Genomic DNA, 23,321 nt, shown 5'->3' with positions numbered 1-23,321 from the left:
AAGGTCGTAACTTGCAGCTAGTAGGCAGGTTACTAAAGCTTGTTTTGAGGATTACTTAGAAAGACGCCCGTTGATAGCGTCGGCCACCACGTTTTGCAAGGCAGCTATTTGACTGCAGATAGTGAGCTACCAAGCTCTGTGGGGAACACGGGCAAAATGCAGGGTTCGAGAAACACAAAAGAACTCTTAGTCATGAATCATATAATGCTACGTGCATGATAATTTAATGATTTTACATAAAATGCGCACAGCGGGAAGGAGCACAAGAGCAACGCTCAACTGGTGATAAAGGCTCTGAGAAAACTATAGTAAGTCTTCATTGGTGGATATATGGATCAGTGCATGAGATCCGCCCGGGGCATCAGGATTTCAAAATCTTCTCTGTCCTAAGCCAGATTCCTTTCGTCGGTACCAGAACAATAAAGGTTGCACGAAAACTGCTTGTTGTCTGAAAGAAAGAAGCCATTTTTGCATACAGTGAGCAGTTTTTCTTTTATTGTGTTGGCGCATGCCCAGAGCTCGCAGCAACTTTGTGCTGCACCATATCCTATGGTTGTGATGGTATTATGACAGTCAGAAAAATGGTCCCCAATTGAACAAGCGAAAAGCCTTCCCACAGCTCTCGTCCTGAAATGTTTCGTTTTTCTTTTTTCCATATTTAAAGACTTTTACAGGAGTCCAGTGACCTCCTATTTATGGGTTTACACTATACAAATATTTTTTTTGCAGTCTTGTGTTTCATAAGATAAGTAGCTTTGGACCCACCTGTTTCTACAATTCATCATCACGTGGGCCACTGCAAAGGTTCAATGCCACAACTAATTCTAGAAATCGGGGAACGTGAGCTGAGCAAAATAATTTAGCTCCTTAAAGAGAGCGGAGAGAGACGGTTTGAAATAACATCTACTCTAATTTTATAATCACATTTTTTTTTTCATTCATGTAACAGCGCTACAAGTGTCTTCTCACCTCATGGTATTCGAATAGAAGAAATAAACAAGTTTTTATTAACGGAATTTATCATTCGAGAATACGTAACACATCATAAAACAGTAGCAAATTTTGGTGTGCACAATGTGTATGCCGTGCTGCTGTTGTATACGCATTCCATAAAACACTGGAATATTTGTTAGCCAGTCCACATACCCAATAATAGTTTGTGTAACCTATAGACAAAATTTATTACATGCCTGTTGAAATGCTTTATGACAGCCATGACAAAAATTTTAAAATTATTTATTTGCTTCAGAGCTGCTGCCATCGTTCAAGAAGGTCTTAAGCAGGAATTGAACGTACAGTATAAAAAAGATTTACGTAGTAAAATATAATAACAAAAGAAAAACGCGTCACCAGGCGCTAATCAGAAAATGATCACACAAAATCAGCCCGTTTGCAAACACAGCCAACGGTATGCTGTGCTGAATGATCTGAACAAGGACACACCATTCAATGGCAAATGCGACGTACAGACATAAAATGAAAAAAGAAGATAAAGAGGATGATGAGGAAAAGCAGGTATGTGAAACACCTGTATGCAAATCGCTATAGAGGACCAAACTATAAATTCGCGCCAAGTGACTGAGAATCTTGTTTCAACTTCTTGCAAAGGACTCGTCGGGCATTCCACACTTTCCTCAAAAAGTGCGTCCCACTCTCTGTTTTAAATTTCATTGTTGCAAGCAGGAGCGTTTCATCCAGCGAAGTAATAATTTGTGCGATTATTTTGGAAGCGATAGCGAAGAAAAAGTTGTGGGAGTGTTACCATTACTGCCATTGCAGGTAGATTGCTTACAGGTAGAAAATACATGAATAATCGACCAGTTAGTAAAGAACCGCTTACAATAAAGTTCACTGAGCTATAGCCGTAACTAATTACTTCCACGGTAAAAATGGACCAGCGAAGCCTCTTTATCCTTATTTGAGCTACCAACCTTCATACTGACAGCAGTTCTTCATTGAAACCTAGCTCCTTATCTTTTTTGTAAAGGAAACTACTCGGTTTAGTCGTGTGACAAAGCCCTTGTCTCTAATAACCAGATCAGCCTTATTTGTACACAAACGTTTCACATATGAGTCTTCATTATGTGCTGGTGTTTGTTAGTTTGTTTAGTGCCAAGACATGATATGAAACTGTACACTCGATCAGCATGGCATTCCTCCCCCATATCAACTGTCAACAGCAACGTGAAGCATACTTCAAGTTAGGTCCGGTGGAACCTATGTGCGTGGTGTCAGATATCTCCTCGTAAGAACCGTACACGCACTGTCTGGATCTCCTGCTTATATTTGACGCCGTAAAGGTTGCAAAACATTTTCAAGTAAAGATTCTTCGCCGTTCTTCAGACCTTTGAAACTAGGCTGCACCTTCACTTTTGCGGCTGCCGAAGTCTAGCTTGTACCGAGAGCTAGAATCATAGGTTATATGCTGCAAACTAGAATTAACAATATATCAGCACACAACTGCGACAAACAAATGGCCAGTGTGCTATGTCATACCTTAGGTTCTTGCTCGTTGGGCAGAAACCTGAGCCTGGACACGGCCGTCGCAACAGATACCCTCAAGAAAAGCTCGGCGTAGCGAGAAGCAATGCAGTTCCTTGGGCCGGCCCCAAAGGGAAGGTAAGCCATCTGCGTAATCTTGTGCTTGTTCTCAGGACTAAACCTGCATATTGGGAACAAAGACACGTTCGATGCTACACGTGATGTATGAGATCCTGAATATCTCGCTAGCTGAAAAAGTACATGAACCTTGGTAAATATCCATAACCACGGCAAATCATTCATTCACTAAATAGGCGGTGAAGAATGAGAATGCTTCTGAAGTGAGGTTTGCGCCTGTGCCTATGGGGTGGGCCTGACGTGAATCATTGAGTAATCCGATTCAACATACTGTTTTGTCTGCGTGGTTTTGATGATTTGTATGCTGGAATGTGTGCACATATCGGTAAACTTCGCATAACAATCAGAACTAAGGAGCGGTAAATGGTTTTATTGTTTCGTGATATGCACTACGCTATGTCGTGTACGTACGTGTACCATCAACATTAGCCGAAATACTTGCACACCAGAGGAGAGCAAATGGGCTGATAATAAGAATGTACCGCTGATATTGAGATTAGCTCTGCCAATTCTAATCGCAACCTCCGGTTGTGAAGGCTGGCTTTGGGCAAAGGGTAATTCTGCGTTCAAGAGGAATCACGTACATGTGTCCACTACCCACAGTTCTTCAGCAAACACATCCTTCCACAGCAGCAGCCACCACGTTCTGTCAACTGCTCGGCTGGTGCCAGTTTTCTTAGTGTGTTCGAAAAGGGATACCAATACAGTGTACTAGATGCTATATCTTGGCCAAGTGTGACAATCAACAAAGGATATTGTGCGAAGGTGTCTAACGATGTCTTCCGGACACCCTTTAATACAAAACAGCGTTTGATAGTTAGTATCCGAACATTGCAGCCCAACGCAGAGAGTCGTTATTTGTATATGGTTAGCACCTATTTTGCTTGTTTTTACGTGCAGAGTTTCTAATCATGCCTTTGATCTATAACAAATATATCTTTCGTCAGTGTTTTTTTTTCTTTCGCCCTCTCAAGAATTGTTTGCAGTGGGAGGAAGTTTCTATTTGAGGCACACGTCTTGTTGAATGCACGTATCTTTGTGAGAATGTGCACGAGTTGATGTTTAAATTAGTGTTTCAATCGTATTAGTAAAGGCTAGATGGCATGAAAGCAAGGTGGAGTCACGTTAGTCTTCCTAATACTTAGCCTTGCATTATGCACAGGCATGCCTCTCCACTGTTCCCTGCAATTATAGCCTTCCAACTGCGCATAATGTAAGAGGCAGTAAATACGACCAACTCAGCAATTTGCCTTTATAGTAGCATTCGGTTCTTTACCTCCACCCGGACACGAGCGCTGACAAATATGGGCAACTGAGCTTCAGCTCATTTTGCTACGCAGAATCGTTTCATACACGTTAAGACATCGTTCATACTCGTTCCCTTATAGCCATTGAGATGAAACGCAAAGCGATGGGATTGGGGAATTCTTTTTTGGCCACATATTTGGGGCGGACCTATTTTGATTTCTCCAAGTAAAAGGTGGCCTTATGTAGATCCAAGAAAGGAGTGGCCGCAGTGGGCACCTTGCTGTTCTTCATTCTTCCCGCAAAGAGAGGGCAAAACAACTTACAATTGTTGATTTGTGATTGCGTTCTCAACTACCACCGCGCGGGAATGCATTTGAATTAACATGAAAAGAGTGCACTGAACTGTTTAGCATTGTATGCCGGTCCTCACATATGACAGTGACTGCAGATACGTGGTGTCAGACAGACAAAAATATCTGCTGGCGTTTACACTTGTCGCAATTGCCCAATTGGCGACAGCTGGGATGGTTGGAGATGCGGTTACCAGTCGGAAGTTTACAGGGTAAGTGTATATGTGTGGATGCGTTTTGCGCCAATGCCACCACGCTATAATAATCTGATGGGAAGCTTCAGTTGATATCCCATGTAAAGAGTGTTCGGGTAGCCGATCGCCAGACCAGCCATGGAGAGCAGAATACAGATACAGCGCCTGACTACAACTAAGGACATAAGACATGCACACCATCGGCAGGAGTCCGAAGAGAGCACGCATATATGCCCTTCCGTTGAATGTCTCCTGTTTTTAGTACCGATGAGGCACAATGCCCGCACGACTACCAACACAGTAACCCTCATTATTACGGTATTCGACATAGACTGTCATGTTGTAGTTTGAGCGAAGTTGCAGCACTAGCTGCGTGACTATCAGCCTGACATGATCTGTCATCCATGTATTTAAGCACTTGTCTCATCAGCGTGCTCATGGGATGTTATGTCACGTCATCGTGTTCAGATTACTCACATAAAGCTTTACTAAACACCCCCGATGATCTGGGTTCAAGCGAATACTTCTGCAGCATAGAACTGGCCTTGTTATGTCTCACGTTTCAGCTACGGTAAGTTGCAAAATCGTCATTTCAGCGCATGTATAAGCTGATTCTTATTCATAGAACTATTTCCGGGAAATTCAAATAACCGACTCTAAAACGCCTTTAAAGCGCAATCATCCATTTTCTGAGTCTATGAACATCGCCTCTTAAACTACTGCGATCTCTGCCACAGGCTCTGCACGGGTAAAGAGTTCCGTACTCAGGGTATCCGCAAATATCACATTACCACTAATACACACCTGTCGGGATCAAACTTTTCTGGATTGCTCCAGAACCTCGAATCATAGTGCATCTTGAGCACGGGTACTCCGATAATGGTGCCTTTGGGAAACCGAGCTCCTTTGTACTCATAGTCCTCGTCGCAAGTCCGTTGCACGAATCTGCAGTGATTATTGAAACTTAATAACAGATTTTCAGGCGGACACACGTGGGAAAATGCACCATTCATTCAAGGGCTTTGAAAAACCGAAAGTAATGTCAGTCGTGTTACGAGCAAAAATATTTCGTATGATACTGCAAAAGAATATAAAGATTAGTTACAACATAAAACTCCTAGATATATAATTACCCATCCCCCCTCCTCCTCCAAGGACTATCCCTCTTCAAATTAAAGACTTCGGCCCTTTGCGACAAAGCCAATTGGGGTCGCTTTTAGGGACTGGGGATTACCAAACAATTTTGCAAACTTTTAACCCAAGAGAAGCAGAGCTCTCTTCCAGGAAAAGGTCTGTGCAGACTGTATCACAGGTGTGTACTGCACAGATTTAGGAATTATAACGTGCACCATCGGAACAGAAGTGGTATTTGATAACAAAACTATGAAATAAGGATAAAAGTTTAATGAATCCACTTACACTCACTTGGCTCTTACGCTTAAATTAGTGAAGAGAATATTATGAGCGGAAGCTGCGAATATGTGAATCGAAAGACTCAAGCCAAGAAACATTTTCTCTTATATTCGAAGAACATGTGGAACCGGCCCACTGCATTTCAGTCAGTAGTTAGGTAAACAGCATATTGATTACCTGTTCATTCGGTATTAATCTGGTCCCCATCTCTTGGTCGGTGCAGTGTCGGTCAAAAGTATTCAGCGCAAGTAGCTTCTTTTGAAGCCCTGTCCCGGTTATACTGAAAGCACTGCTGGAATAATTAAGCTTGAGAAGAGTGAGGGCGAGATTTCTGGTCCCCTGCTATAGTGCGAACGCTCAAGATTAGCAACAAGCAACGTTACAGGGCATGAAAGGAAAGAGCTTAGGCTATATATGCCTGACAAATATTCTACGTGAGGACAAATACTCTATATGTCTTTGTCGTTCACTTCAAACTGGTCTTACATGGTACCGGCTGGTTACTGGGATATGGTTAACAAATTTAACATTAGCTCCCGAGGCACCTTCATAACCATAACGCCTAACAAAGCCCTATCTGAGGCGCTGGCCGCTGATGTACAAGGGCGTTATTCGCTCTGTGTCCCTAGGATCCACGTCACTCCATGTCATTTTTTATCCTTTAGTTGTATCAGTGTGCTAAAGTTGTTCATAACTAAAGATTGATTAATGTTCCATAAAATGTTATGCACAATGTGGTGCGCCCTCCAATATTTGCTTAGTGATTAAGGCACTCGACTGCTCAGCCTTGTAATGACGATTTGATCCTTGCCGCTGCGGTTGTGTTTTGACGGAGGCGACAGGAACGGCGCCCATCTATAGTGTCATATCATTGCACATTGAAGAACCCCAGGTGGTCTAAGTCTTCAGAGTCCTCAATTTAGGCGTCTCATATAGCCTGAGTCACTTTGGGACGTCCAATTTTATATACCATAGACGATAATGTGCCGTAACCCCCCTAGTAGAGCATTCCTTCTCAACCTCATAAATATTCAATCTAGTTTACAGCCAGAGTGTGGCTGTACATAAAGCGTATAAATTAAAATCATGCTTCGAGTAGTAATTGCAAAACCTAGTGAAGAGAAAAACGACGAATATAAAATGGCAAAAACCTGGTCTGCAAACATTGCTGTAAATCAATAACTACTTAATAAAAAGCTCCTTTAGCTGAAAAATGCTCAACCTTTCTTTGTAACAATTCTGCATATGGTCGACTTAATCTTACCCATGAAGAGACGGAAACATTCGAAGGCTTTCTGATATCACTTGACCAAGGTATTCCATTTCGCAAATATTTTCATATGTTAGCTCCCCCTGTAACATAATGAAAACCAATGATGTAATCACGACCGCCGATATGAAACACATCATCGCCATCATCATCATCAGCCTGACTATACCCACTGCAGGGCGAAGGCCTCTCCCATATTTCTCCATTTATTCCGGTCCTGTGCTAGCTCCATGCACTTGACCACTGCGAACTTTTTAACCTCATTCGTCCACCTAGCTTTCTGCCATCCCTTCATACGCTTTCCTTCCCTTGGAATCCAGTGTATTACCCTAAGCGACCATCGGTTATCCTCTCTTCGCACTACATGTCCTGCCCATGCTCATTTCTTCTTCTTGATTTCCACTAGATTGTCAGTAACTTGAGTTATTTCTCTGACCAACTCTGCACGCTTCCTATCTCTTAATGTTACCCGCACCATTTTTCGTTCAATAGCCCTCTGAGTTGTCCTCAACTTAAGTAGACCCTCTTGGTTAGCCTCCACGTTTCAGTGCCATAGGTGAGTACAGGTAAGATGCAACTGTTCTATACTTTTCTCTTGAGCAATACCGGTAAGCTGCTAGTCATAATCTGCGAGTGCTTGCAAAATGCGGTCAATCATAATCTTATTCTTCTTATTTCCTTTTCATAGTCCGGATCTGCGGTTACTACCTGTCCTAAGTAGACATATTCGCCTACTACTTACAGTACTTCGCTACCTAACGTAAACTGCTGTTCCTTCCCGAGGCTGTTGACCATTTCCTTATTCTTCTGCATACTGATTTTAAAGCATACCTTTCTACTTTCCCTTTCGAGGTCATCAATCATTATTTGCAGTTTATCCACCGAGTTACTAATCAAGATAATGTCTTCAGCAAATTTCAGATTACTGGGGCATTCTCCCCCTACTCTTATCCCTCACATCAGACACTTCGCGCAGAAACTAATGAAGGCAGGCAGCCGGCTCAAACTGTTTATGGTTCGCGGCATTCCAATTTAGTTTATTAGTATAGTATATTGCGCGAATGTGCCAGTGAACCCACGAAAAACACAGTTGACCAGCTAAGTGGCGCAAGACAGCGTGTAAATTAACTTTCGCGTTATTTTTACGCTGTAGTTACTGAAGTCCCTCTTCGAAGTTTCATCTAAGTTTTTCGGAATTATAAAATTCGTCATCATCATTACGCCAGAGGAAAATTATTAAATGTATTACCAGAAAAAAATTATGATCAATACAAATAAATACTTAAAGATTATAAGAAATAGTTATCATCAATAAACAAAGTACAATCTTCTAAACGCTGCTTCAAAGCTATTCATTGCGTATAGAATTCATAACAATAGAAACACACAAAGGAAAATGGTTGCTGTTTGCTGAGTATCGAAGTATGGTGTGGCGAACAGGTTTAGCTAAATGGGCCCCTCCTGGTTATTGTCGACGAGTGTCAAAAATGTTGCAATGTAGAGGCAGTGAAGTAAGAAAATCCAACGAAAGGAACAGGAGACTATGAATATTGGCAAATATTTAGCAGAATAATGTATTAAAAAGAAACATGGAACAACTAAAAGTGTGATGTCCGCAAAATATCTCACGTCTTTTGTTAACACCTGCTGGACTTCCCGCCTAAGGCGATCCTGGACGTCCTGGTGCATAGCCAAGAGATAGGTGGTAAACGCCAGAGGTGAAGCCACGGCATCAATCCTGCACACGGAGTAGACATTTTGTAAGATCGTAACTTTTTTGGTCATGGAAATAAATTAATTTCTTATTGTAAATCGTGGCAGTAAATTCGCCAAAATTTAAAAGAAAATCTGCAATATGATTGCCAAATAAACGTCCAAACCACATTTTTTGATAGACCTAAATAAAATATGTAGGATCCGGGAATATAAATTGAAAGCAACAAAATATCCTGCCAAAAATAAACGTCTTCAAAGTAGCTTGCTCAGTAAGCCATGCTCTAAAAACTGCTTTAACATAAGAGATGTAAAGCAGGTTGTATATTGATATGTATTTAGATCCTTATTTTTGAAGCTTCACCTTCCGGGACCGGACTATAAAAATGAAGATTATATTGACGGAAACAAACAAAAAGTTACGAAAACAATCTTAATAATACTCACGCCGAAATTATGAATAATGTTCCGTTAGATAGTGTTCTGGTGTAGCAAGTTGAATTCACTTTTGTTGGGGTACCTGTGGAATAAAATAGTGTGAAGAACTAGTGTACAAAAAGCTACTTTTCAGCAACGTTTGCCGGCTTTCATCCATGCTCTGTCTAAAAGTGATATCTACGCCCGCACTGCATGTTACAAATTATGTTTTCAAACACGCGCTTGACGGCTGTGTTTGCCAAGATAAGTATGTAACTTAAATGCGTATTTTTCTTTTATACGAGTTGGAATTTAGTAAGTTTTACCGCTTGCGTATTTGTTATCCACACTGTACAAGAACACCACCCATGACATTTAAGCATCCTTTTAGAGAAAGTTGTTTCAAACTCGAAGGTACAAGGTGATCAACTTCTAGCTATAACACGGTCACTGCTTTCAAAGCAACATTACGTCAAACCCTGGTGCATATCGATGCAAAGCGGTGCAAGAACAGGGGGACTTGGAAGTGTAGCTTCACATGGAATTTCAGTTAGCTTTACTGTACGGACAGGTCGGACGTAATGAAGCTTTGAAAGCAGTGACCATGTTGTAGCTAGAAATGGACGCGGCTGTACTCTGGACGAGTTTATGTTTCAAACGGATATCCTTTATGAAAGCAGTTTTTGCGTACATCGTAGAAGCCAGCATGTCTAAACAGAAAAAAAAAAATAAATATATCACAATATCTATCCCGGAGGCTAGTAGTTCGTTGCCAGTAACATTTTATTAGCGTCTTAAACATTTCGAGTTAATTCAATATGTAGGTCTAACCAATACACTTGACTGAAGGACAATCATGAAAACATATTTCGCTGTGCATCGGATATAGGGTGGTTTCCTTCGATAGGTTCGCAACAGGGTCTAGCAACATTGAGTAGCACCCTCACAAATAGAAATAATGCCAAGAGAGCTGCACTTCACATTCCCGGTTTTCAATGACTACGAATTGCAAGAACACGCGAAATATAAATATTTTCTCTCTGTTTTTGTGCTGTGCAGCACAAGGACCCATGCTGGTGACAAAATATTGCATATCCCGAAGTCAAAAATTTTGCCGAAAAGTTCAGCGAATTTACGTTACGTATATGAGGTTTAGAAAAGAAGGCTAAGGCAGTTGTGAAAGGCATTTCATTGTTTTTGAGGCACCAAATTATTCTACCACATAGTGGACCAGGCATTGTGAGCATAATTAGGAATCCCTGTCGTAAGAAGTGCTTAAACTATACATAAGCCTTCTTCTCATCTCCGAGTAACCACAAAGCATCCTTTGTGTAATGCACAGCATGTTGCGGTTGTATAGATGCATTGAAAAACAAAAAATATTTAGTTTCAAACACTTTACACGATGGTATCAGGAATGTGTTATTGTAAAATAGGGAAGCTGATCATCCTCTGCTGGCCATACAAACTTGTGCTTGGAGTGAAAAGGAACACGTTCACATGATGCAAAGTCTCATCAATGAATTATTGCTTTAAAGAAGACGGGTACATACCGCTTGATTTACTGTTTGGCTGCTGGTAGGTAATCTTGGGGCTATCTTCAGATTCCGCGTTTAGAAGTGTCTGTAGAAGATCGTTCTTGCGAGTCTGTGGGAGGAAATGAACATTGCATTTCCTCATTCCGGACTATAGAGTTCTTAAAGCACATTTGAGAAAGACTGTGAGAGGAAATCAACATGGCATTTTCTTATTCTGGACTAGAGTTCATCTATTTGTCATTTTATAACTAATAACGACGTAATACGTTAATAATGCTACAAGAAATTTTAAGCGCGCCATTAATAGGAAGATTGGTTTTGTGCTCAAACCTCGTTTGATATCATACATTATTCGCACCCAATGGCGCTGTTACTTTCCTTGCTCTGCTCTACATTTACCTTCTGAAGGAAGTTTTCGTGACTACGGAGACTGGAATTCTTTCTGCTATCTAAATAAGTTAATCGACTAATCGCTTCTTCATTCTGATAATATTTTTAATGAACAGCTTGCCCTACAAAAAAAATGAATCAGACAACTCGCTAGGATAACAGAACCGCTCCTAGCCAGAGTAAACGCATAAGCAGCAAAAGGACTCGTTCCGGTGAATTTCCGAATTCAGTATTCTTTGTTAAGCGGCACCGTTTCAGTGAGAAACAAGCCGAGTCCGCAAAATTTGTCTCAATTGTGCTGTTAACCCCTAGACGCACTAATGAGCTACACCTCAGTAAGGGCTGTTTTCAGGTTGGTTTATCAGACTGTTCCGTGCACAGCTGCATAAAGGGAACAGCGACTCTCATATGCTGAGTCTCTTTGGCCGTCATCCCGAGACAAACGAAGGGAATGCGCAGCAACTCATGATATAGGACTAGCGCTCATCCTGCTCATACAGTCGCGAGTAAAAAAAGTAGCAGAAATGACCGACGACTAGACCTGTGATTTCCCACCACGCGACACTGCGGTTCACAGGCATGCTTATCGGGTCGTTCTCATTTTTGCAGCACGGCACGGCACTAAAAAAACTGTTGCACCAAAAGCTCGAAGCTTCAGGAAAGGCTCTCTAGTAGGCACGGCAGCTAGTTGATCACTGCTCTCTACTTTAACCAGAAGTGATTGAACGAAGAAAATGGTAACTTTTTTATTCTATTTGTCGATGCCTATCAATGATACTGCGACAGATCCACCGCGGTGTCGCAGAGATTAGGACGATCGACTACTGTACCCAGGGGCGCGGAATCCAGTCCTGATCGCAGCAGCTGCTTTTCGATGGAAGCGAAAGGCAACGCGCCGATATGTTGTGTGACGTCAGTGCACATGAAAGTACCCCAGGTGGTGGAAATTTTTAGAGGCCTCTACAACGGAGTTTCTGATAGCCAGATCGCTTTGGCACTTTAAACACTGTAAACCAAACCAAACCAATGCTACGGCAGCCACCTAGCCGGGGATGACTGAACATGCTTGGATAGAGCAGCAGACTGCGTTAGCATGCCCACCACATTATGTTTTGGTCTTGCTCAGAAAAAGCTCAAGTTTGCTCGCGCTGTTGAGCACTAAAATAAATGACTTAGTGGTATCTAAGCTGTTATCGCTTTCGCGGCTATAAGCTGCTTCGTGGTGTTTGTCGTCAAACGCAGCTATTAAAGGAGGCTAATAGGTGTAATCAGCTGCCGGATAATTTAAAGTTACCATAATTAATTGCGGCATGGCAGATGGCTTCTCTCCGAGGTCGCTGTTTCACAACATACCTTATTTCAGGAACTTTCACAACTGCACTAGGTAGCTAAATCTCAGAGCTTTGATGTTAGGCATCCATCTTCTAAGTAGCCTAAGGGTGACCTATATCTCTTTATCCGCGCAGTTTGCACTCACGCCATCCATACGTCTTCTTTCGTCTATGAGCGGACCGAAGTAGTCGAGCACGGCGTCCATAGCGACTCCCTGTGTCATGGCGAGGTTTATCATCGGCTTGAAGAGAAAAGGAAGCTCTGAAATTGCGTCTGGAACATAAAAGGAACAAATGCAAAATAAAATGTCAGAGTGCTTTTTTTTTTGTTCTAAAATGCAAATTTACATAATAATAATTGTTAAAACTTATTTGCATGCATTTACAGTTACGTTGCTATCAGTCTAACTTGATTTTTGTTTCTCAATTGCACAAGTCAAATTATGAAGACGAAAAAACTTTAGGACACACAGAAGGCACGGGTTGCACCAGGCCACAAACGTCTTAAAAGCAGGAAGGTTACGGCGTAACGCATTATGGCACGCCAGACCCGTCCTCCCATTCCTTCGAATCATTCGCAGCCTGCGGATGCTCTTGGTATGGAAAATTTTCGAAGTTTCATGCGCGTGGTCGTTGCGCCACCACCATCCTCACGGACTCGTTCTCAAACATCACATTTAAAACAAAATTTCTGCCACCTAAAAAGGAGCATGGTGAGTCATACCCCTTGAACATGTGTAACCGTTGTCTCCAGAATTTAAGACAGCAATCATATTGCAATCAGTGGTTCAAACACAAAGCATAAGTGGTAATACCCCATGCTTCTATGTCACCGAATAGCCTATAACACCTCTATAGGATGTCATCGCTGGATGTGTCCTATGGCAACCGCGTTGGCATCACTCTAGACAAGTGGAACTAAGATACGTTTCTCGCGTACCTGACGTGCTTGTGTTAACGCGCTTGGCTGGTGATCGGAGGGGTAAGAGTTCGATTCCTGCTGGAGCACGATTTTTTAGCTTAAATGTTAAATGGTGTGGCGCCAAACAAGAGGTTCAGCACAGACGCCTGGCTCGGACACCCGGCAGGGGTCAGCTTCGTATAGGCGTGAATCGCCCGGGGATGTCATCGGTGATGACCGGATGTGATGGCATGAAGACGTCATTTCTGGTCATAGCCGATAAATCCACTAGGTGATGAGGTCACAATCTCGTGGTATCCCGCGGAATCTCGCGAAGAAATTTGAAACTTCTCTCGAAAGTACAACGCGGCCAGTGATGAGCTGTAAAAGACTTTCATCAGAATATTGCAAAATGTCGTTAAGAACACATTGAGTGAAATGGTATAAACTGTCAATGCGTAGTAAGACCTTTCTTTTGATGTGTATGATGATTAAAATGACGCAATAATAGTGGATAGAAAGGAACTTCAACTAAATTCTGTTACAATTTATTACAGGTTCTTATATTACGAACATCCAAAAAGAATATGGAGCAAAATTCTCCTTAAAAGGAGCCAGAGGTCAAGGCATCGCACGTGTCCGAAACAAAAATCATTAATAATCCCTCGAGAGAGGAAGATAGTAGCCCTTAACACTTCTGCATTGCTATAAATTGTGACATGCACTCTCTACAAGCTGTCATTAATTTGGGAAACATCAATGATTAAGAGCTTGGCATACGGTTTATCGGACATGCTTGTGTGAAACATTTCTATTGTATTTTTTTTCTAGCTGGGCTTTACTGCTAGAATAAATTAATTCAATCCAAAACTCGGGCGCACATCTGCACAAGCAACCGCGCAAAACTGCCATTTTCCAAATTGTTCTTTTTAATCATTTCATTTAAATATTTCAACAATTACACTCTTCAATATTTACGCTCCTAATCTCTAACCGAGTTTTGTTGGGAATAGCTGGCATGCAATATCATAGTTGGTGTGTTAGTGGTGTATACTGCTAGCGTGTGGCAGCGACACGCAATTCGGCGCTGCAGGCGCCGAAGAAATTCTCGCTCAGTAGTATACCTGTTTTACGCGACAGCTTAGTAAGATCGTTTGGCTCAAACGCTCATCAGAAGTAATAGGGGGCTGCTTAAAACAAATTACAAGGGTTCACCGCTGCTGAACCAAATATTGAGCGAAAGCTTTAGCTACGGGTGACACAGCGTTCTTCTTCTCTTTTTCTTCTTCCTCAGCCCACATATAAAGCCCCACTTTAAACAACCCATAAGAACGTGCCTTAGTGGCCTATAGGAGTAATGTGAGTGCCAGGGTTCTAGCAGGCTGATTCTGACATAACCGTCCCATGTGAAACGAGAGACCCAAGTTGGCAGCTCTTGCCAGCCCGTGTGTCACGTGGGGTGCGACGTCACAGCGTCACGTGGGTAAGACGTAACTGCGGCCGGGCTTGAAAGGATTGAGGGGAGCATTGCTTGATGATGCAGTAAAAATTGTATAAATAGCAAATTTTATTTCTAGTGATGAATGATGATTGATGAGTGATAGGCAATAGAGCGTTTTGAAATATTTGTAATTACTTGAATAATTGATGAATAAAGAAATGAAAAATTGGGAAGTCATTTCAAAAAGTGTCAGAATGCTCAGATTGAGGAGAGCATTGCTTGATGATGCTAATTAAAAAATTGAAGAGCGTAATTGTTTAAAAAATAACTGAAATGATTAAAAAACTATATGAAAAACGGCAGCTTCAAATGTGTCATATACCTCATAACGAAATGCCAATGCCTTTTGATGCCACTTAAGAAAATACAGTGAGTGTGTTTAATTATTTAATGAATTAAATTATTTGAGAACAGAAGAATTGAAAAAGGGGGTTCAAAGGTATCAGGATGCTAAACATAAAAAAGCAATGCTTGATGATTCTAATAGAGAGTAATTAGAGTGTTATTGGATCAATAACTGTATAAATTGAAAAATCAAGAATGAAAAAAAAATGGCGTTCAAATGTGTCATATGCTAAGAATGAAAAGCTAATGCTTGATGTGGCTAATTTAGAATATTTAGGCCTTGTAATGAATGAATAATATTTGCAATATTTAAAAAGAATAATAAGGGAAAAGAAGGAGCTAAAGGTGTCAGCATGCTCAGAATGGAAAGCCAATGTTTGTTGATGCTGAGTAATGGTGTATAAAAAATGTAAAGCATAAAAAAGTGAAAATACACTGAAACATTGTCGCTGTGTGTGAAATGTTATTGCGTCATAACAGTGAGTGCATTTCCTCGGTGTTGCTTTGGCCGCAAATAGCGCGTTCTGCAGAAAGCGCACTTAGACGCATCTCATTTCAATATGTGGCGTCCGAACTTGCCGGTGGTATCATTACCCTGCCGACTATAAGAGAAAAATATAAAACCAATAGAAAAGAAAAGAAAAAACGATACAGCATCGTTCGTGAGCGCTCTCTATTGCGTCATGCCCTAATTGTTTTTCTTGCGCATTTATTTATATTAGCACCGCAAGTGGGATTCATTGTGACGCATTGCTGCACGTCTTCCATGGCGTACGGTACATGTCGTTGTGGACGTTTATGCATTAGTTTTGTAAAAGCGTGGTCTGAGTGCTGTGTTCTCCACAGAGAGTACCCCAAGTGTTGCAGCATCAAGAGGCTGTAAGGCGTGACTACTCACTGACGAGCACCATCTTCGTCTCGCCGAACATGCCGGTGCATTCACGGCACTTTGCTAGCAGCTTGCAGGCCGCCTCGTCTCCCCGCTGCACGTTCGTTTGCGTTCCGTGGAATACACCCATGGCTACGTCCATGGCCAGCCGTAGTCCGTGGTCATGCAGGTTGGCCACGCCGCCCTGCTTGGAGGCCGCCGCTTCCAGCATGTCGGCGAACAGAATGGCACGGTCGCGCATGATTGACACTGCCTGCGAAAAGAATTTAATCGATTGCATTTTGCCAGGTCATCATCGGAGCTGTGCCACTGTGGCTCTGGCTTTGGGGCTGTTGAAAAACAGGTAGTGAAATCGAATCCTAGAGGCCCCCACAGTATTTTGATGACGTCGATGGTAAACATTCCCGATTGAGTGCTATGCACAGTAAGCTAACTTCAGGAAAACAAAGTTCTCTGAAATTGCGTGAAGCCCTCTAGTATGACTAAATTTTGGGTCTCCCTCTCTTGTCAAATATAATGAACAGTACTACGAACTTTCATTAGTCTGAGAAATCAAGCATGCTTATACATAATACAGATATCTGATAAAAACAATGTTTCGGCCGTTTTCAACTGAGATACCCTGCTACTAGGCATTGAAGACAAGTATTAGATAAAAAACAAAAAAAAAATGCACTGAGATCCCATGTTTTGAATAATTTAACGAAAGTTCAGCAAGTAGTATAGACCTAAGCTTAATGTATACCGCAGCGCATATATGTGCAACGCAGACAGCTTAACAATGTCAAGGAAAAACTACGAACCGAACACGCTACTCGAGGCACTGCACATCTTCAAGTTCTAGCAAACAGCTCAAATGAGAGACACGGATACGCGGGTTATACTTATGCGCAGCTCATTGAGGCCTCACACATGTGTCTCCGTCTCTGTCATTTGCGCTGTTTACTAAAAGCGCAAATGTTTCGAACGGTAATGGTGATAAAAAACCGCTTAACCCCCATGGCGTGCGCAGCTTGCAGACGCAACTTAGCAATTGAGTGCGAAATCGTCTCTTATCATCAGCACTCTTTCATCACTTATAATCAGCCTTGCCCAAAACGCGGATCATGTTTCCTTCTGTTGACTCTGCAAATGCTCCTTTCGTTCTTCCTGGTCACCGATCCCCTCCTACTTGGGCTTTGAAGTGCCATATAGCATATATCGGTCGAAGTGTGAATGTTTTTATAAGGCAACATGTAGAATGCATTCAAGCAACTTGATCCCAAGAAGTAGTCTTAGGACCGTTTGGGGGATACGTTATGAGTTACGTGTTGGGGCATCCAGATGTTATAATTTTGAAAATATTGCCAACTTCTGCGTCCATTTACTCCACTATTGGTCCTAGCTGCGATCTCATTTGCGGATTGGCGCTGCGTGCTTCTGTTGCTGCCTAAGAATCACTTTATCACGTTATTTATTGATATGTTTATTTATTTGTTTTTAGAATGCTGCTAACCACAATTTGAGGCTGCAAGCAGCAGTCCGATACATGCAAGTAGAACAAACACAAGTAGTACACGCGAAAAACACATCAAACCAAAAGGAGCCTACTTCCATAAATCGAGGTGAACAACCGAAGGAATGAACCCGCCGATGACAAAACAGCAAACAGAAAATTCTTTTCTGAGAATCAAATAAGGCGCACGTAGCATCTTTCGAACGCTTACTAGTACAACTGAAGATATTTTATAACGCTTCAGTAGCTTGTATCTCGCAGCGCTGGCGGGTTCGCGATTCCACTCAGGCATAGTCATCAGAAAAAGTCAGTTTGCAAATTTTTTAGCACGGCAAGAATATATTTTTTAATTTGTTATTATGATGCTTACGGTTTGTTATTTTGCACACAAGTTGAATATAGAAGTGTTTGCGCAAACCAAGTTCATTGTGGTACACCAAGTGCACGTGTTTTAATCGATTGCATTGCGACCGCTTTTGTAAACTCTAATCCTTCCCTTTTTAACAGAGCACTCGCGGAAGCACGTCAACGGTACGTACGGTGTACAAATCTAGGCTCCTTTATTTCGACTGATTCTAGCTCCTTACGCAGTCGTAGACAAAAATATCTACGGCGAACATAGGTTTTTTCCGAAGTACTTTCATATGTTCTGTCGGTAATTCGCAGTCAAGCTAGATAACCGCCTTCCCAAGATCGACGAAGTGTTTTTTTTCGTTATTGGCAAGATGCGGCGAAATGTGTTCCAGGACACTGCGATACTCCATTGTGGAACCGTTAGAAGAAATCCCGCTGCCAACCGCTCCTGCCGGAAGTTAAACGTTGGTGGTTATTGAAGAGCGGTCCACCTAAACATCACAAAAAATACCAAGTCTCTGACAGTTAAATAAAGCAAAGCCAAGGCAAGTGCTGTTCGCATTTTGGAAGGAACCCTGCAAACTCTCATGGCTAGAGTGGTGAATAAAATGGCACGCATCTTCACGCATTCCTTACTGCGTGGTACACACGGGAAGAATTTCGTCTCGCACTATTCTTTTGAATATTGTATGTGGCAGTTTCTATATCCATCTATATTCAGAAGCATTTTGCGCCGGTGAGAGTTCAAGATGATTCCAAATGCGAAATTTATGAAATTCGAGAACACGGGAAGATGCGATGCTTTCGGTGTGGACTTTATTACTCGCTACGTATGAACTGTGTTTAAATATGCATTTGAGAGTGAAACGATGGAGCGAAATTCATCGTGAGATATGGTGTTTAACATAAACAATTCCTTAAGATTCTGCCTTTTTACCTGCATTCGGCTGTTAATGAATGGTAAGGAACGCAGTTCTTCCACAATACAGTTGTATTTATGGCGCATAAATTAGCGGCAGTACTTTCCAACGTGATCTTCGCCAGAATAGGCAGGTTGATAGGCAGCACGTGCAGTAGTTAATAGCTAGTAGGCTAGTCATGAGGATCGTTCGATATGTAGATGTTTAAAGTGTTTTATTACATAAGGAGACATGACTTGAGGGCTGGTAGATAGATTAGTAGATAATTTAAAGGTTTGTAAAGAACGTGCCCCGGGGTTAACATTTACAGCAAAACTTTCAAAGACGGAACACTTTTATTTCTTTGATGCAATGCCTAAAAGCACATCATCACGTTTCTCTGCTGTATTCTCCTCTTTTGCCTAATTGTTTCCAAAACTATAATTAGCACCACGCAACTTCGTAACAGACGCGAGTGCATTTTTATGCCTAAAACATGCAAATCAACAAAACGTGTCATGAAAGAAATAATGAAAGCGCATTATGCCAGCTTGGCGGTTAAACTCTAGCGACTATTCATTCTATTTGATTTCCAGGGATTGCAATAAACATTTTCGAAAGGTCAAGAAAGGAGATGAAGAAAAAACAAAGAAGTTTGTGTTAGTGCCATATATCCATTGCGTAGCGTACGGCTTTATGGCTTAAGGAATGTTGATGAAAGATATGACGTAAACGTGTTTTGTTATGCGCCTAAATGACTTTATGACGTGTGTAGGCAAGTGGAAGGAAAAACGCGAGACACATTCTCGAATGAATAAGAAGCAGATAAAAAATTATTCATAAAAGCCTTTTTGTACATTGTAATGCCGCAGTGATGTATAGGAGGGAGTGCTCTTGCGAAGCAACATATATTAGACAGACGGGACTTTGTAGTTACGTACTCCTCAGTGAACACAGTTATTGCCGCCTCAGTAATTCATAATACGATTTTACCCGTCAATGCGAAGAACGTACATTCACTCCTTTGCTTGCTAACAGCTTCATTCTCGATAAATAAACACCAGCGAAGACATTAAATTTTAGAAGCCTTCTTTGATTTTCTACATCGCTGAATGACAGAGGTCACCTCAATAACGTATAAAGATCTTTAGGTCCTCTACTCGTTTAAATACAATGAAGCAAGTGCGGCCTTTATCGTGAACGTTTTCTAAGGCGATTAACCTTTCCCGTTCCTTTTCTTTCGCGGTGCTTTTTTTCAGGACCGGAATGTACTATAAGAAACTTTTCTTTAATATAAAACTACTTTGAGTCAGCGTTGTGTTGTGTCCGTAGTCGTGGCTGTTTCGCACTGCTTCCTATGACGCGCTATACTGTAGTAATATAACTGCGCAGGGCGATAGCGAAAGTAACTGGTGCCAGCTTAAAGTATAAATGATGGAGTGCTGTCATGCACGATCAGCAGTAAAGAGAAGCGACAGCAGGACGCAGGAATAGATTTACGCTATTTAAAACACGCAATGAATTCACGGTCTATTCATGGGTATTGATTGGGTGCAGGTGTCCCGTGTTTACCTCAACCCGAGTAGTCTGACGAGGAGTAGAGGATTTACTCTCTTGCACGTCATTAGTAATCTGCAGAACACTCCATATATACTAGCCTATCCACTGTAGGCAGCGAACGGCAATGATCTCGCCTGACGTCACTGAGTCCCGCCGAATATTTTAAGTAAATATACAGTGCCACCTAACAGCACTGAAAAGGGGCCATAAAGCCGCTGCCCTATCATTACTGACTTCAACATTGCCTACCAGCAGTGTTAGAATATATCCGCACATTTTAGATCGAGCACTATCATGTGGACCCGCAATGCGACATGTTATGACGACACCTACGTTTTGAGACGCAGGCAGATTATAAAGGGCTGCCGTGTTGCTGCATTTAGCTCAACCTACCCAGCGATTAAGAACGAAGTCAGGTAGTTCTTGCACTTACCTGCTTCATATTTGATGCTTTGAACGCGGGCGAAATAAGACCACGCAGATCTTTCCAGTCCTGTCCCATGATTCTTGTCAGCCTTACTTTGTTGAGAGGAAGCGGCTGCGTCACTACCGTGAAAACCTGCGTTGTCATTAATGCCCCTATTACTGGAATTATTGTCAACTGTGTGGTGGCAAATATAATAAATAAATTTTAGTTTACTTGTAATAAAGATATTGATTTCCTGAAAGGGTAACTAATGCTGCATAAATATAAACCTTTTGCGCAAATGTCTGTACTGCACGCACAAATGTTTATTTCGAGAGTTAAAAAGGAATTAAGAAACAACAACATTCGTTGTAGCTCACGAGGCAGTGTTGTGCGTGGTGAGTTCAATCCCCCCTGGAAAGCACTGCTAGCCACCACTCGGTCAAATCTAATCAAAACACTTAAAATGCAGTGCATAAAAATATCCAATAATAACCTACCTTTACATCTCACATGTTAACTAACGCATGCGATATGCAGTTAGAACAAAAGGTAAATAAAGTAGAGGTTACACTGCCAAATTACCAGGAATTCTCCAGGCTACCTTACGCACATTAAAGCAAATTAAAACCATTTATAAAAGATTGGGATATATCTGTAATTACCACTTTGCAGCTTTGTTTGTGTGTGTGTGTGTGTGTGTGTGTGTGTGTGTGTGTGTGTGTGTGTGTGTGTGTGTGTGTGTGTGTGTGTGTGTGTGTGTGTGTGTGTGTGTGTGTGTGTGTGTGTGTGTGTGTGTGTGTGTGTGTGTGTGTGTGTGTGTGTGTGTGTGTGTGTGTGTGTGTGTGTGTGTGTGTGTGTGTGTGTGTGTGTGTGTGTGTGTGTGTGTGTGTGTGTGTGTGTGTGTGTGTGTGTGTGTGTGTGTGTGTGTGTGTGTGTGTGTGTGTGTGTGTGTGTGTGTGTGTGTGTGTGTGTGTGTGTGTGTGTGTGTGTGTGTGTGTGTGTGTGTGTGTGTGTGTGTGTGTGTGTGTGTGTGTGTGTGTGTGTGTGTGTGTGTGTGTGTGTGTGTGTGTGTGTGTGTGTGTGTGTGTGTGTGTGTGTGTGTGTGTGTGTGTGTGTGTGTGTGTGTGTGTGTGTGTGTGTGTGTGTGTGTGTGTGTGTGTGTGTGTGTGTGTGTGTGTGTGTGTGTGTGTGTGTCATTGCTTTCTTCATTGCTAGTTGTCACACCACGATGGTCAGCGCGCGGAGGAAACCATGGTTTTATTACAAGCGCATAACAAAGTTGGTGTAGCAAATTCCAAATAGTATATGGTCTTCTAGTTTGAAAGCAGAACCATAGTTCGGCTAACTGTTAACCTAGCAAGCGCTCTTTACAAACTGTTGTCACTGCTGAGATAGGAGAGAATGTTACAGTGATGAGGCCTACAGAATAAGAGCCTTCTTAAACACCAATCCGTGTTTTCCCCTTCATGTCTCCATGTTGCCTGCAAAAGGTCTGAACCCCAACTAAAAACTTGCACGTTTGAAATACCGTTTTAATCGGAGACCTATATGGCATTTGCACTGAGGGCAGGAGCGTCGGGTTCGTTAGCTTTCTTTTAAGTAAACCGTAAACACGTTTTTATACGAAGGACCATCTGCGATTGTATGGAACTCGTGACATCCATGGCATATGCTGCTCATGGGCCGTACTGAATATTATGCTCATGTATCCACCTTGCATCCTACGTCGAATTTCAGATACCTCTCACAGGACAAGGAGGCATAAATTGTTAAAATCAAACAAATTGATTCAACGCGCACCCTATAGGGTCGACTTCTTCCATCTTCCTCTAGTCTTTCATGTAGGGAGCGGAACATGGGGTACTTATGTTCTGTCTGGTGTGTTTTTTACTGTCTGTTGTACTTCCGGTTGAACTGCCGGAATAGGTCAGAAGTGCTAAGCTTCCTGTTTCATATTTAGGGGAAGGGTTGTACGAGCCAGACTTTACCTATGTAACAGACCTGTACAAATTTCTCCAAAGCTGTTTTTTATATGTCAGTCATCAAGCCGAGTCGAATTATTTTCGCCTATATATAAACAATTATTTCAAGTATGCCCTTTTAAATGGAATCCTTTGCTAGAAACATATTCCTTGAAATATATTGGGCTGACATATTAAGCGACAAATACCACTTAAAGGATGCCTCAAATTTTATAAGTGAGCGAGGGTTTTGAAGGCTCCTCTCTTATTTCTTGGTGTGAGCGGCTTCCACCCTTTAAAAGCAACCTCAAGCTGGTTATTTCTTAAGCATGTCGTGCTCACCTGCCTGCCAGTGATTTTTTTCGCGTTCTTCACGAACACATCCTTGATCATATCGGGGTCCATGGTGAGAACACCAGGAATTGAGCCGTGGAAGTACCTGCAAAAAAATAAAACTCTCAACATTTTCCGTCGCCGCTTCTGCCTTAAAGCAATGGTGTATTTGTGGTTATGTTTAATAAAAA

The 23,321-nt window shown here is 41.9% G+C and overlaps 1 protein-coding gene across 1 annotated transcript in view; it reads right to left on the bottom strand.

Moving 5' to 3' along the window:
• Positions 1 to 305: 305 nt before the first annotated feature.
• LOC146188702 (cytochrome P450 3A18-like) overlaps positions 306 to 23,321 on the bottom strand; it is a 36,139-nt gene continuing 13,123 nt past the window's right edge. The window contains exons 4-14 of the mRNA XM_084603174.1: positions 23,140 to 23,236; positions 20,861 to 20,986; positions 16,129 to 16,372; positions 12,630 to 12,757; positions 10,778 to 10,871; positions 9,255 to 9,327; positions 8,724 to 8,832; positions 7,089 to 7,177; positions 5,216 to 5,356; positions 2,497 to 2,662; positions 306 to 448 (exon numbers count right to left, since the gene is read on the bottom strand). Coding sequence (XP_084459300.1) covers positions 362 to 448; positions 2,497 to 2,662; positions 5,216 to 5,356; positions 7,089 to 7,177; positions 8,724 to 8,832; positions 9,255 to 9,327; positions 10,778 to 10,871; positions 12,630 to 12,757; positions 16,129 to 16,372; positions 20,861 to 20,986; positions 23,140 to 23,236 — 1,354 coding nt within the window. The 3' untranslated portion in view covers positions 306 to 361. The remainder of the gene's footprint in view (positions 449 to 2,496; positions 2,663 to 5,215; positions 5,357 to 7,088; positions 7,178 to 8,723; positions 8,833 to 9,254; positions 9,328 to 10,777; positions 10,872 to 12,629; positions 12,758 to 16,128; positions 16,373 to 20,860; positions 20,987 to 23,139; positions 23,237 to 23,321) is intronic.

This window comes from Amblyomma maculatum, chromosome 5, assembly GCF_055883805.1.
Source record: "Amblyomma maculatum isolate TAMU_Amacu chromosome 5, ASM5588380v1, whole genome shotgun sequence".
NCBI lineage: Eukaryota > Metazoa > Arthropoda > Arachnida > Ixodida > Ixodidae > Amblyomma > Amblyomma maculatum.
This window is presented reverse-complemented; position numbering and strand designations above follow the sequence as displayed.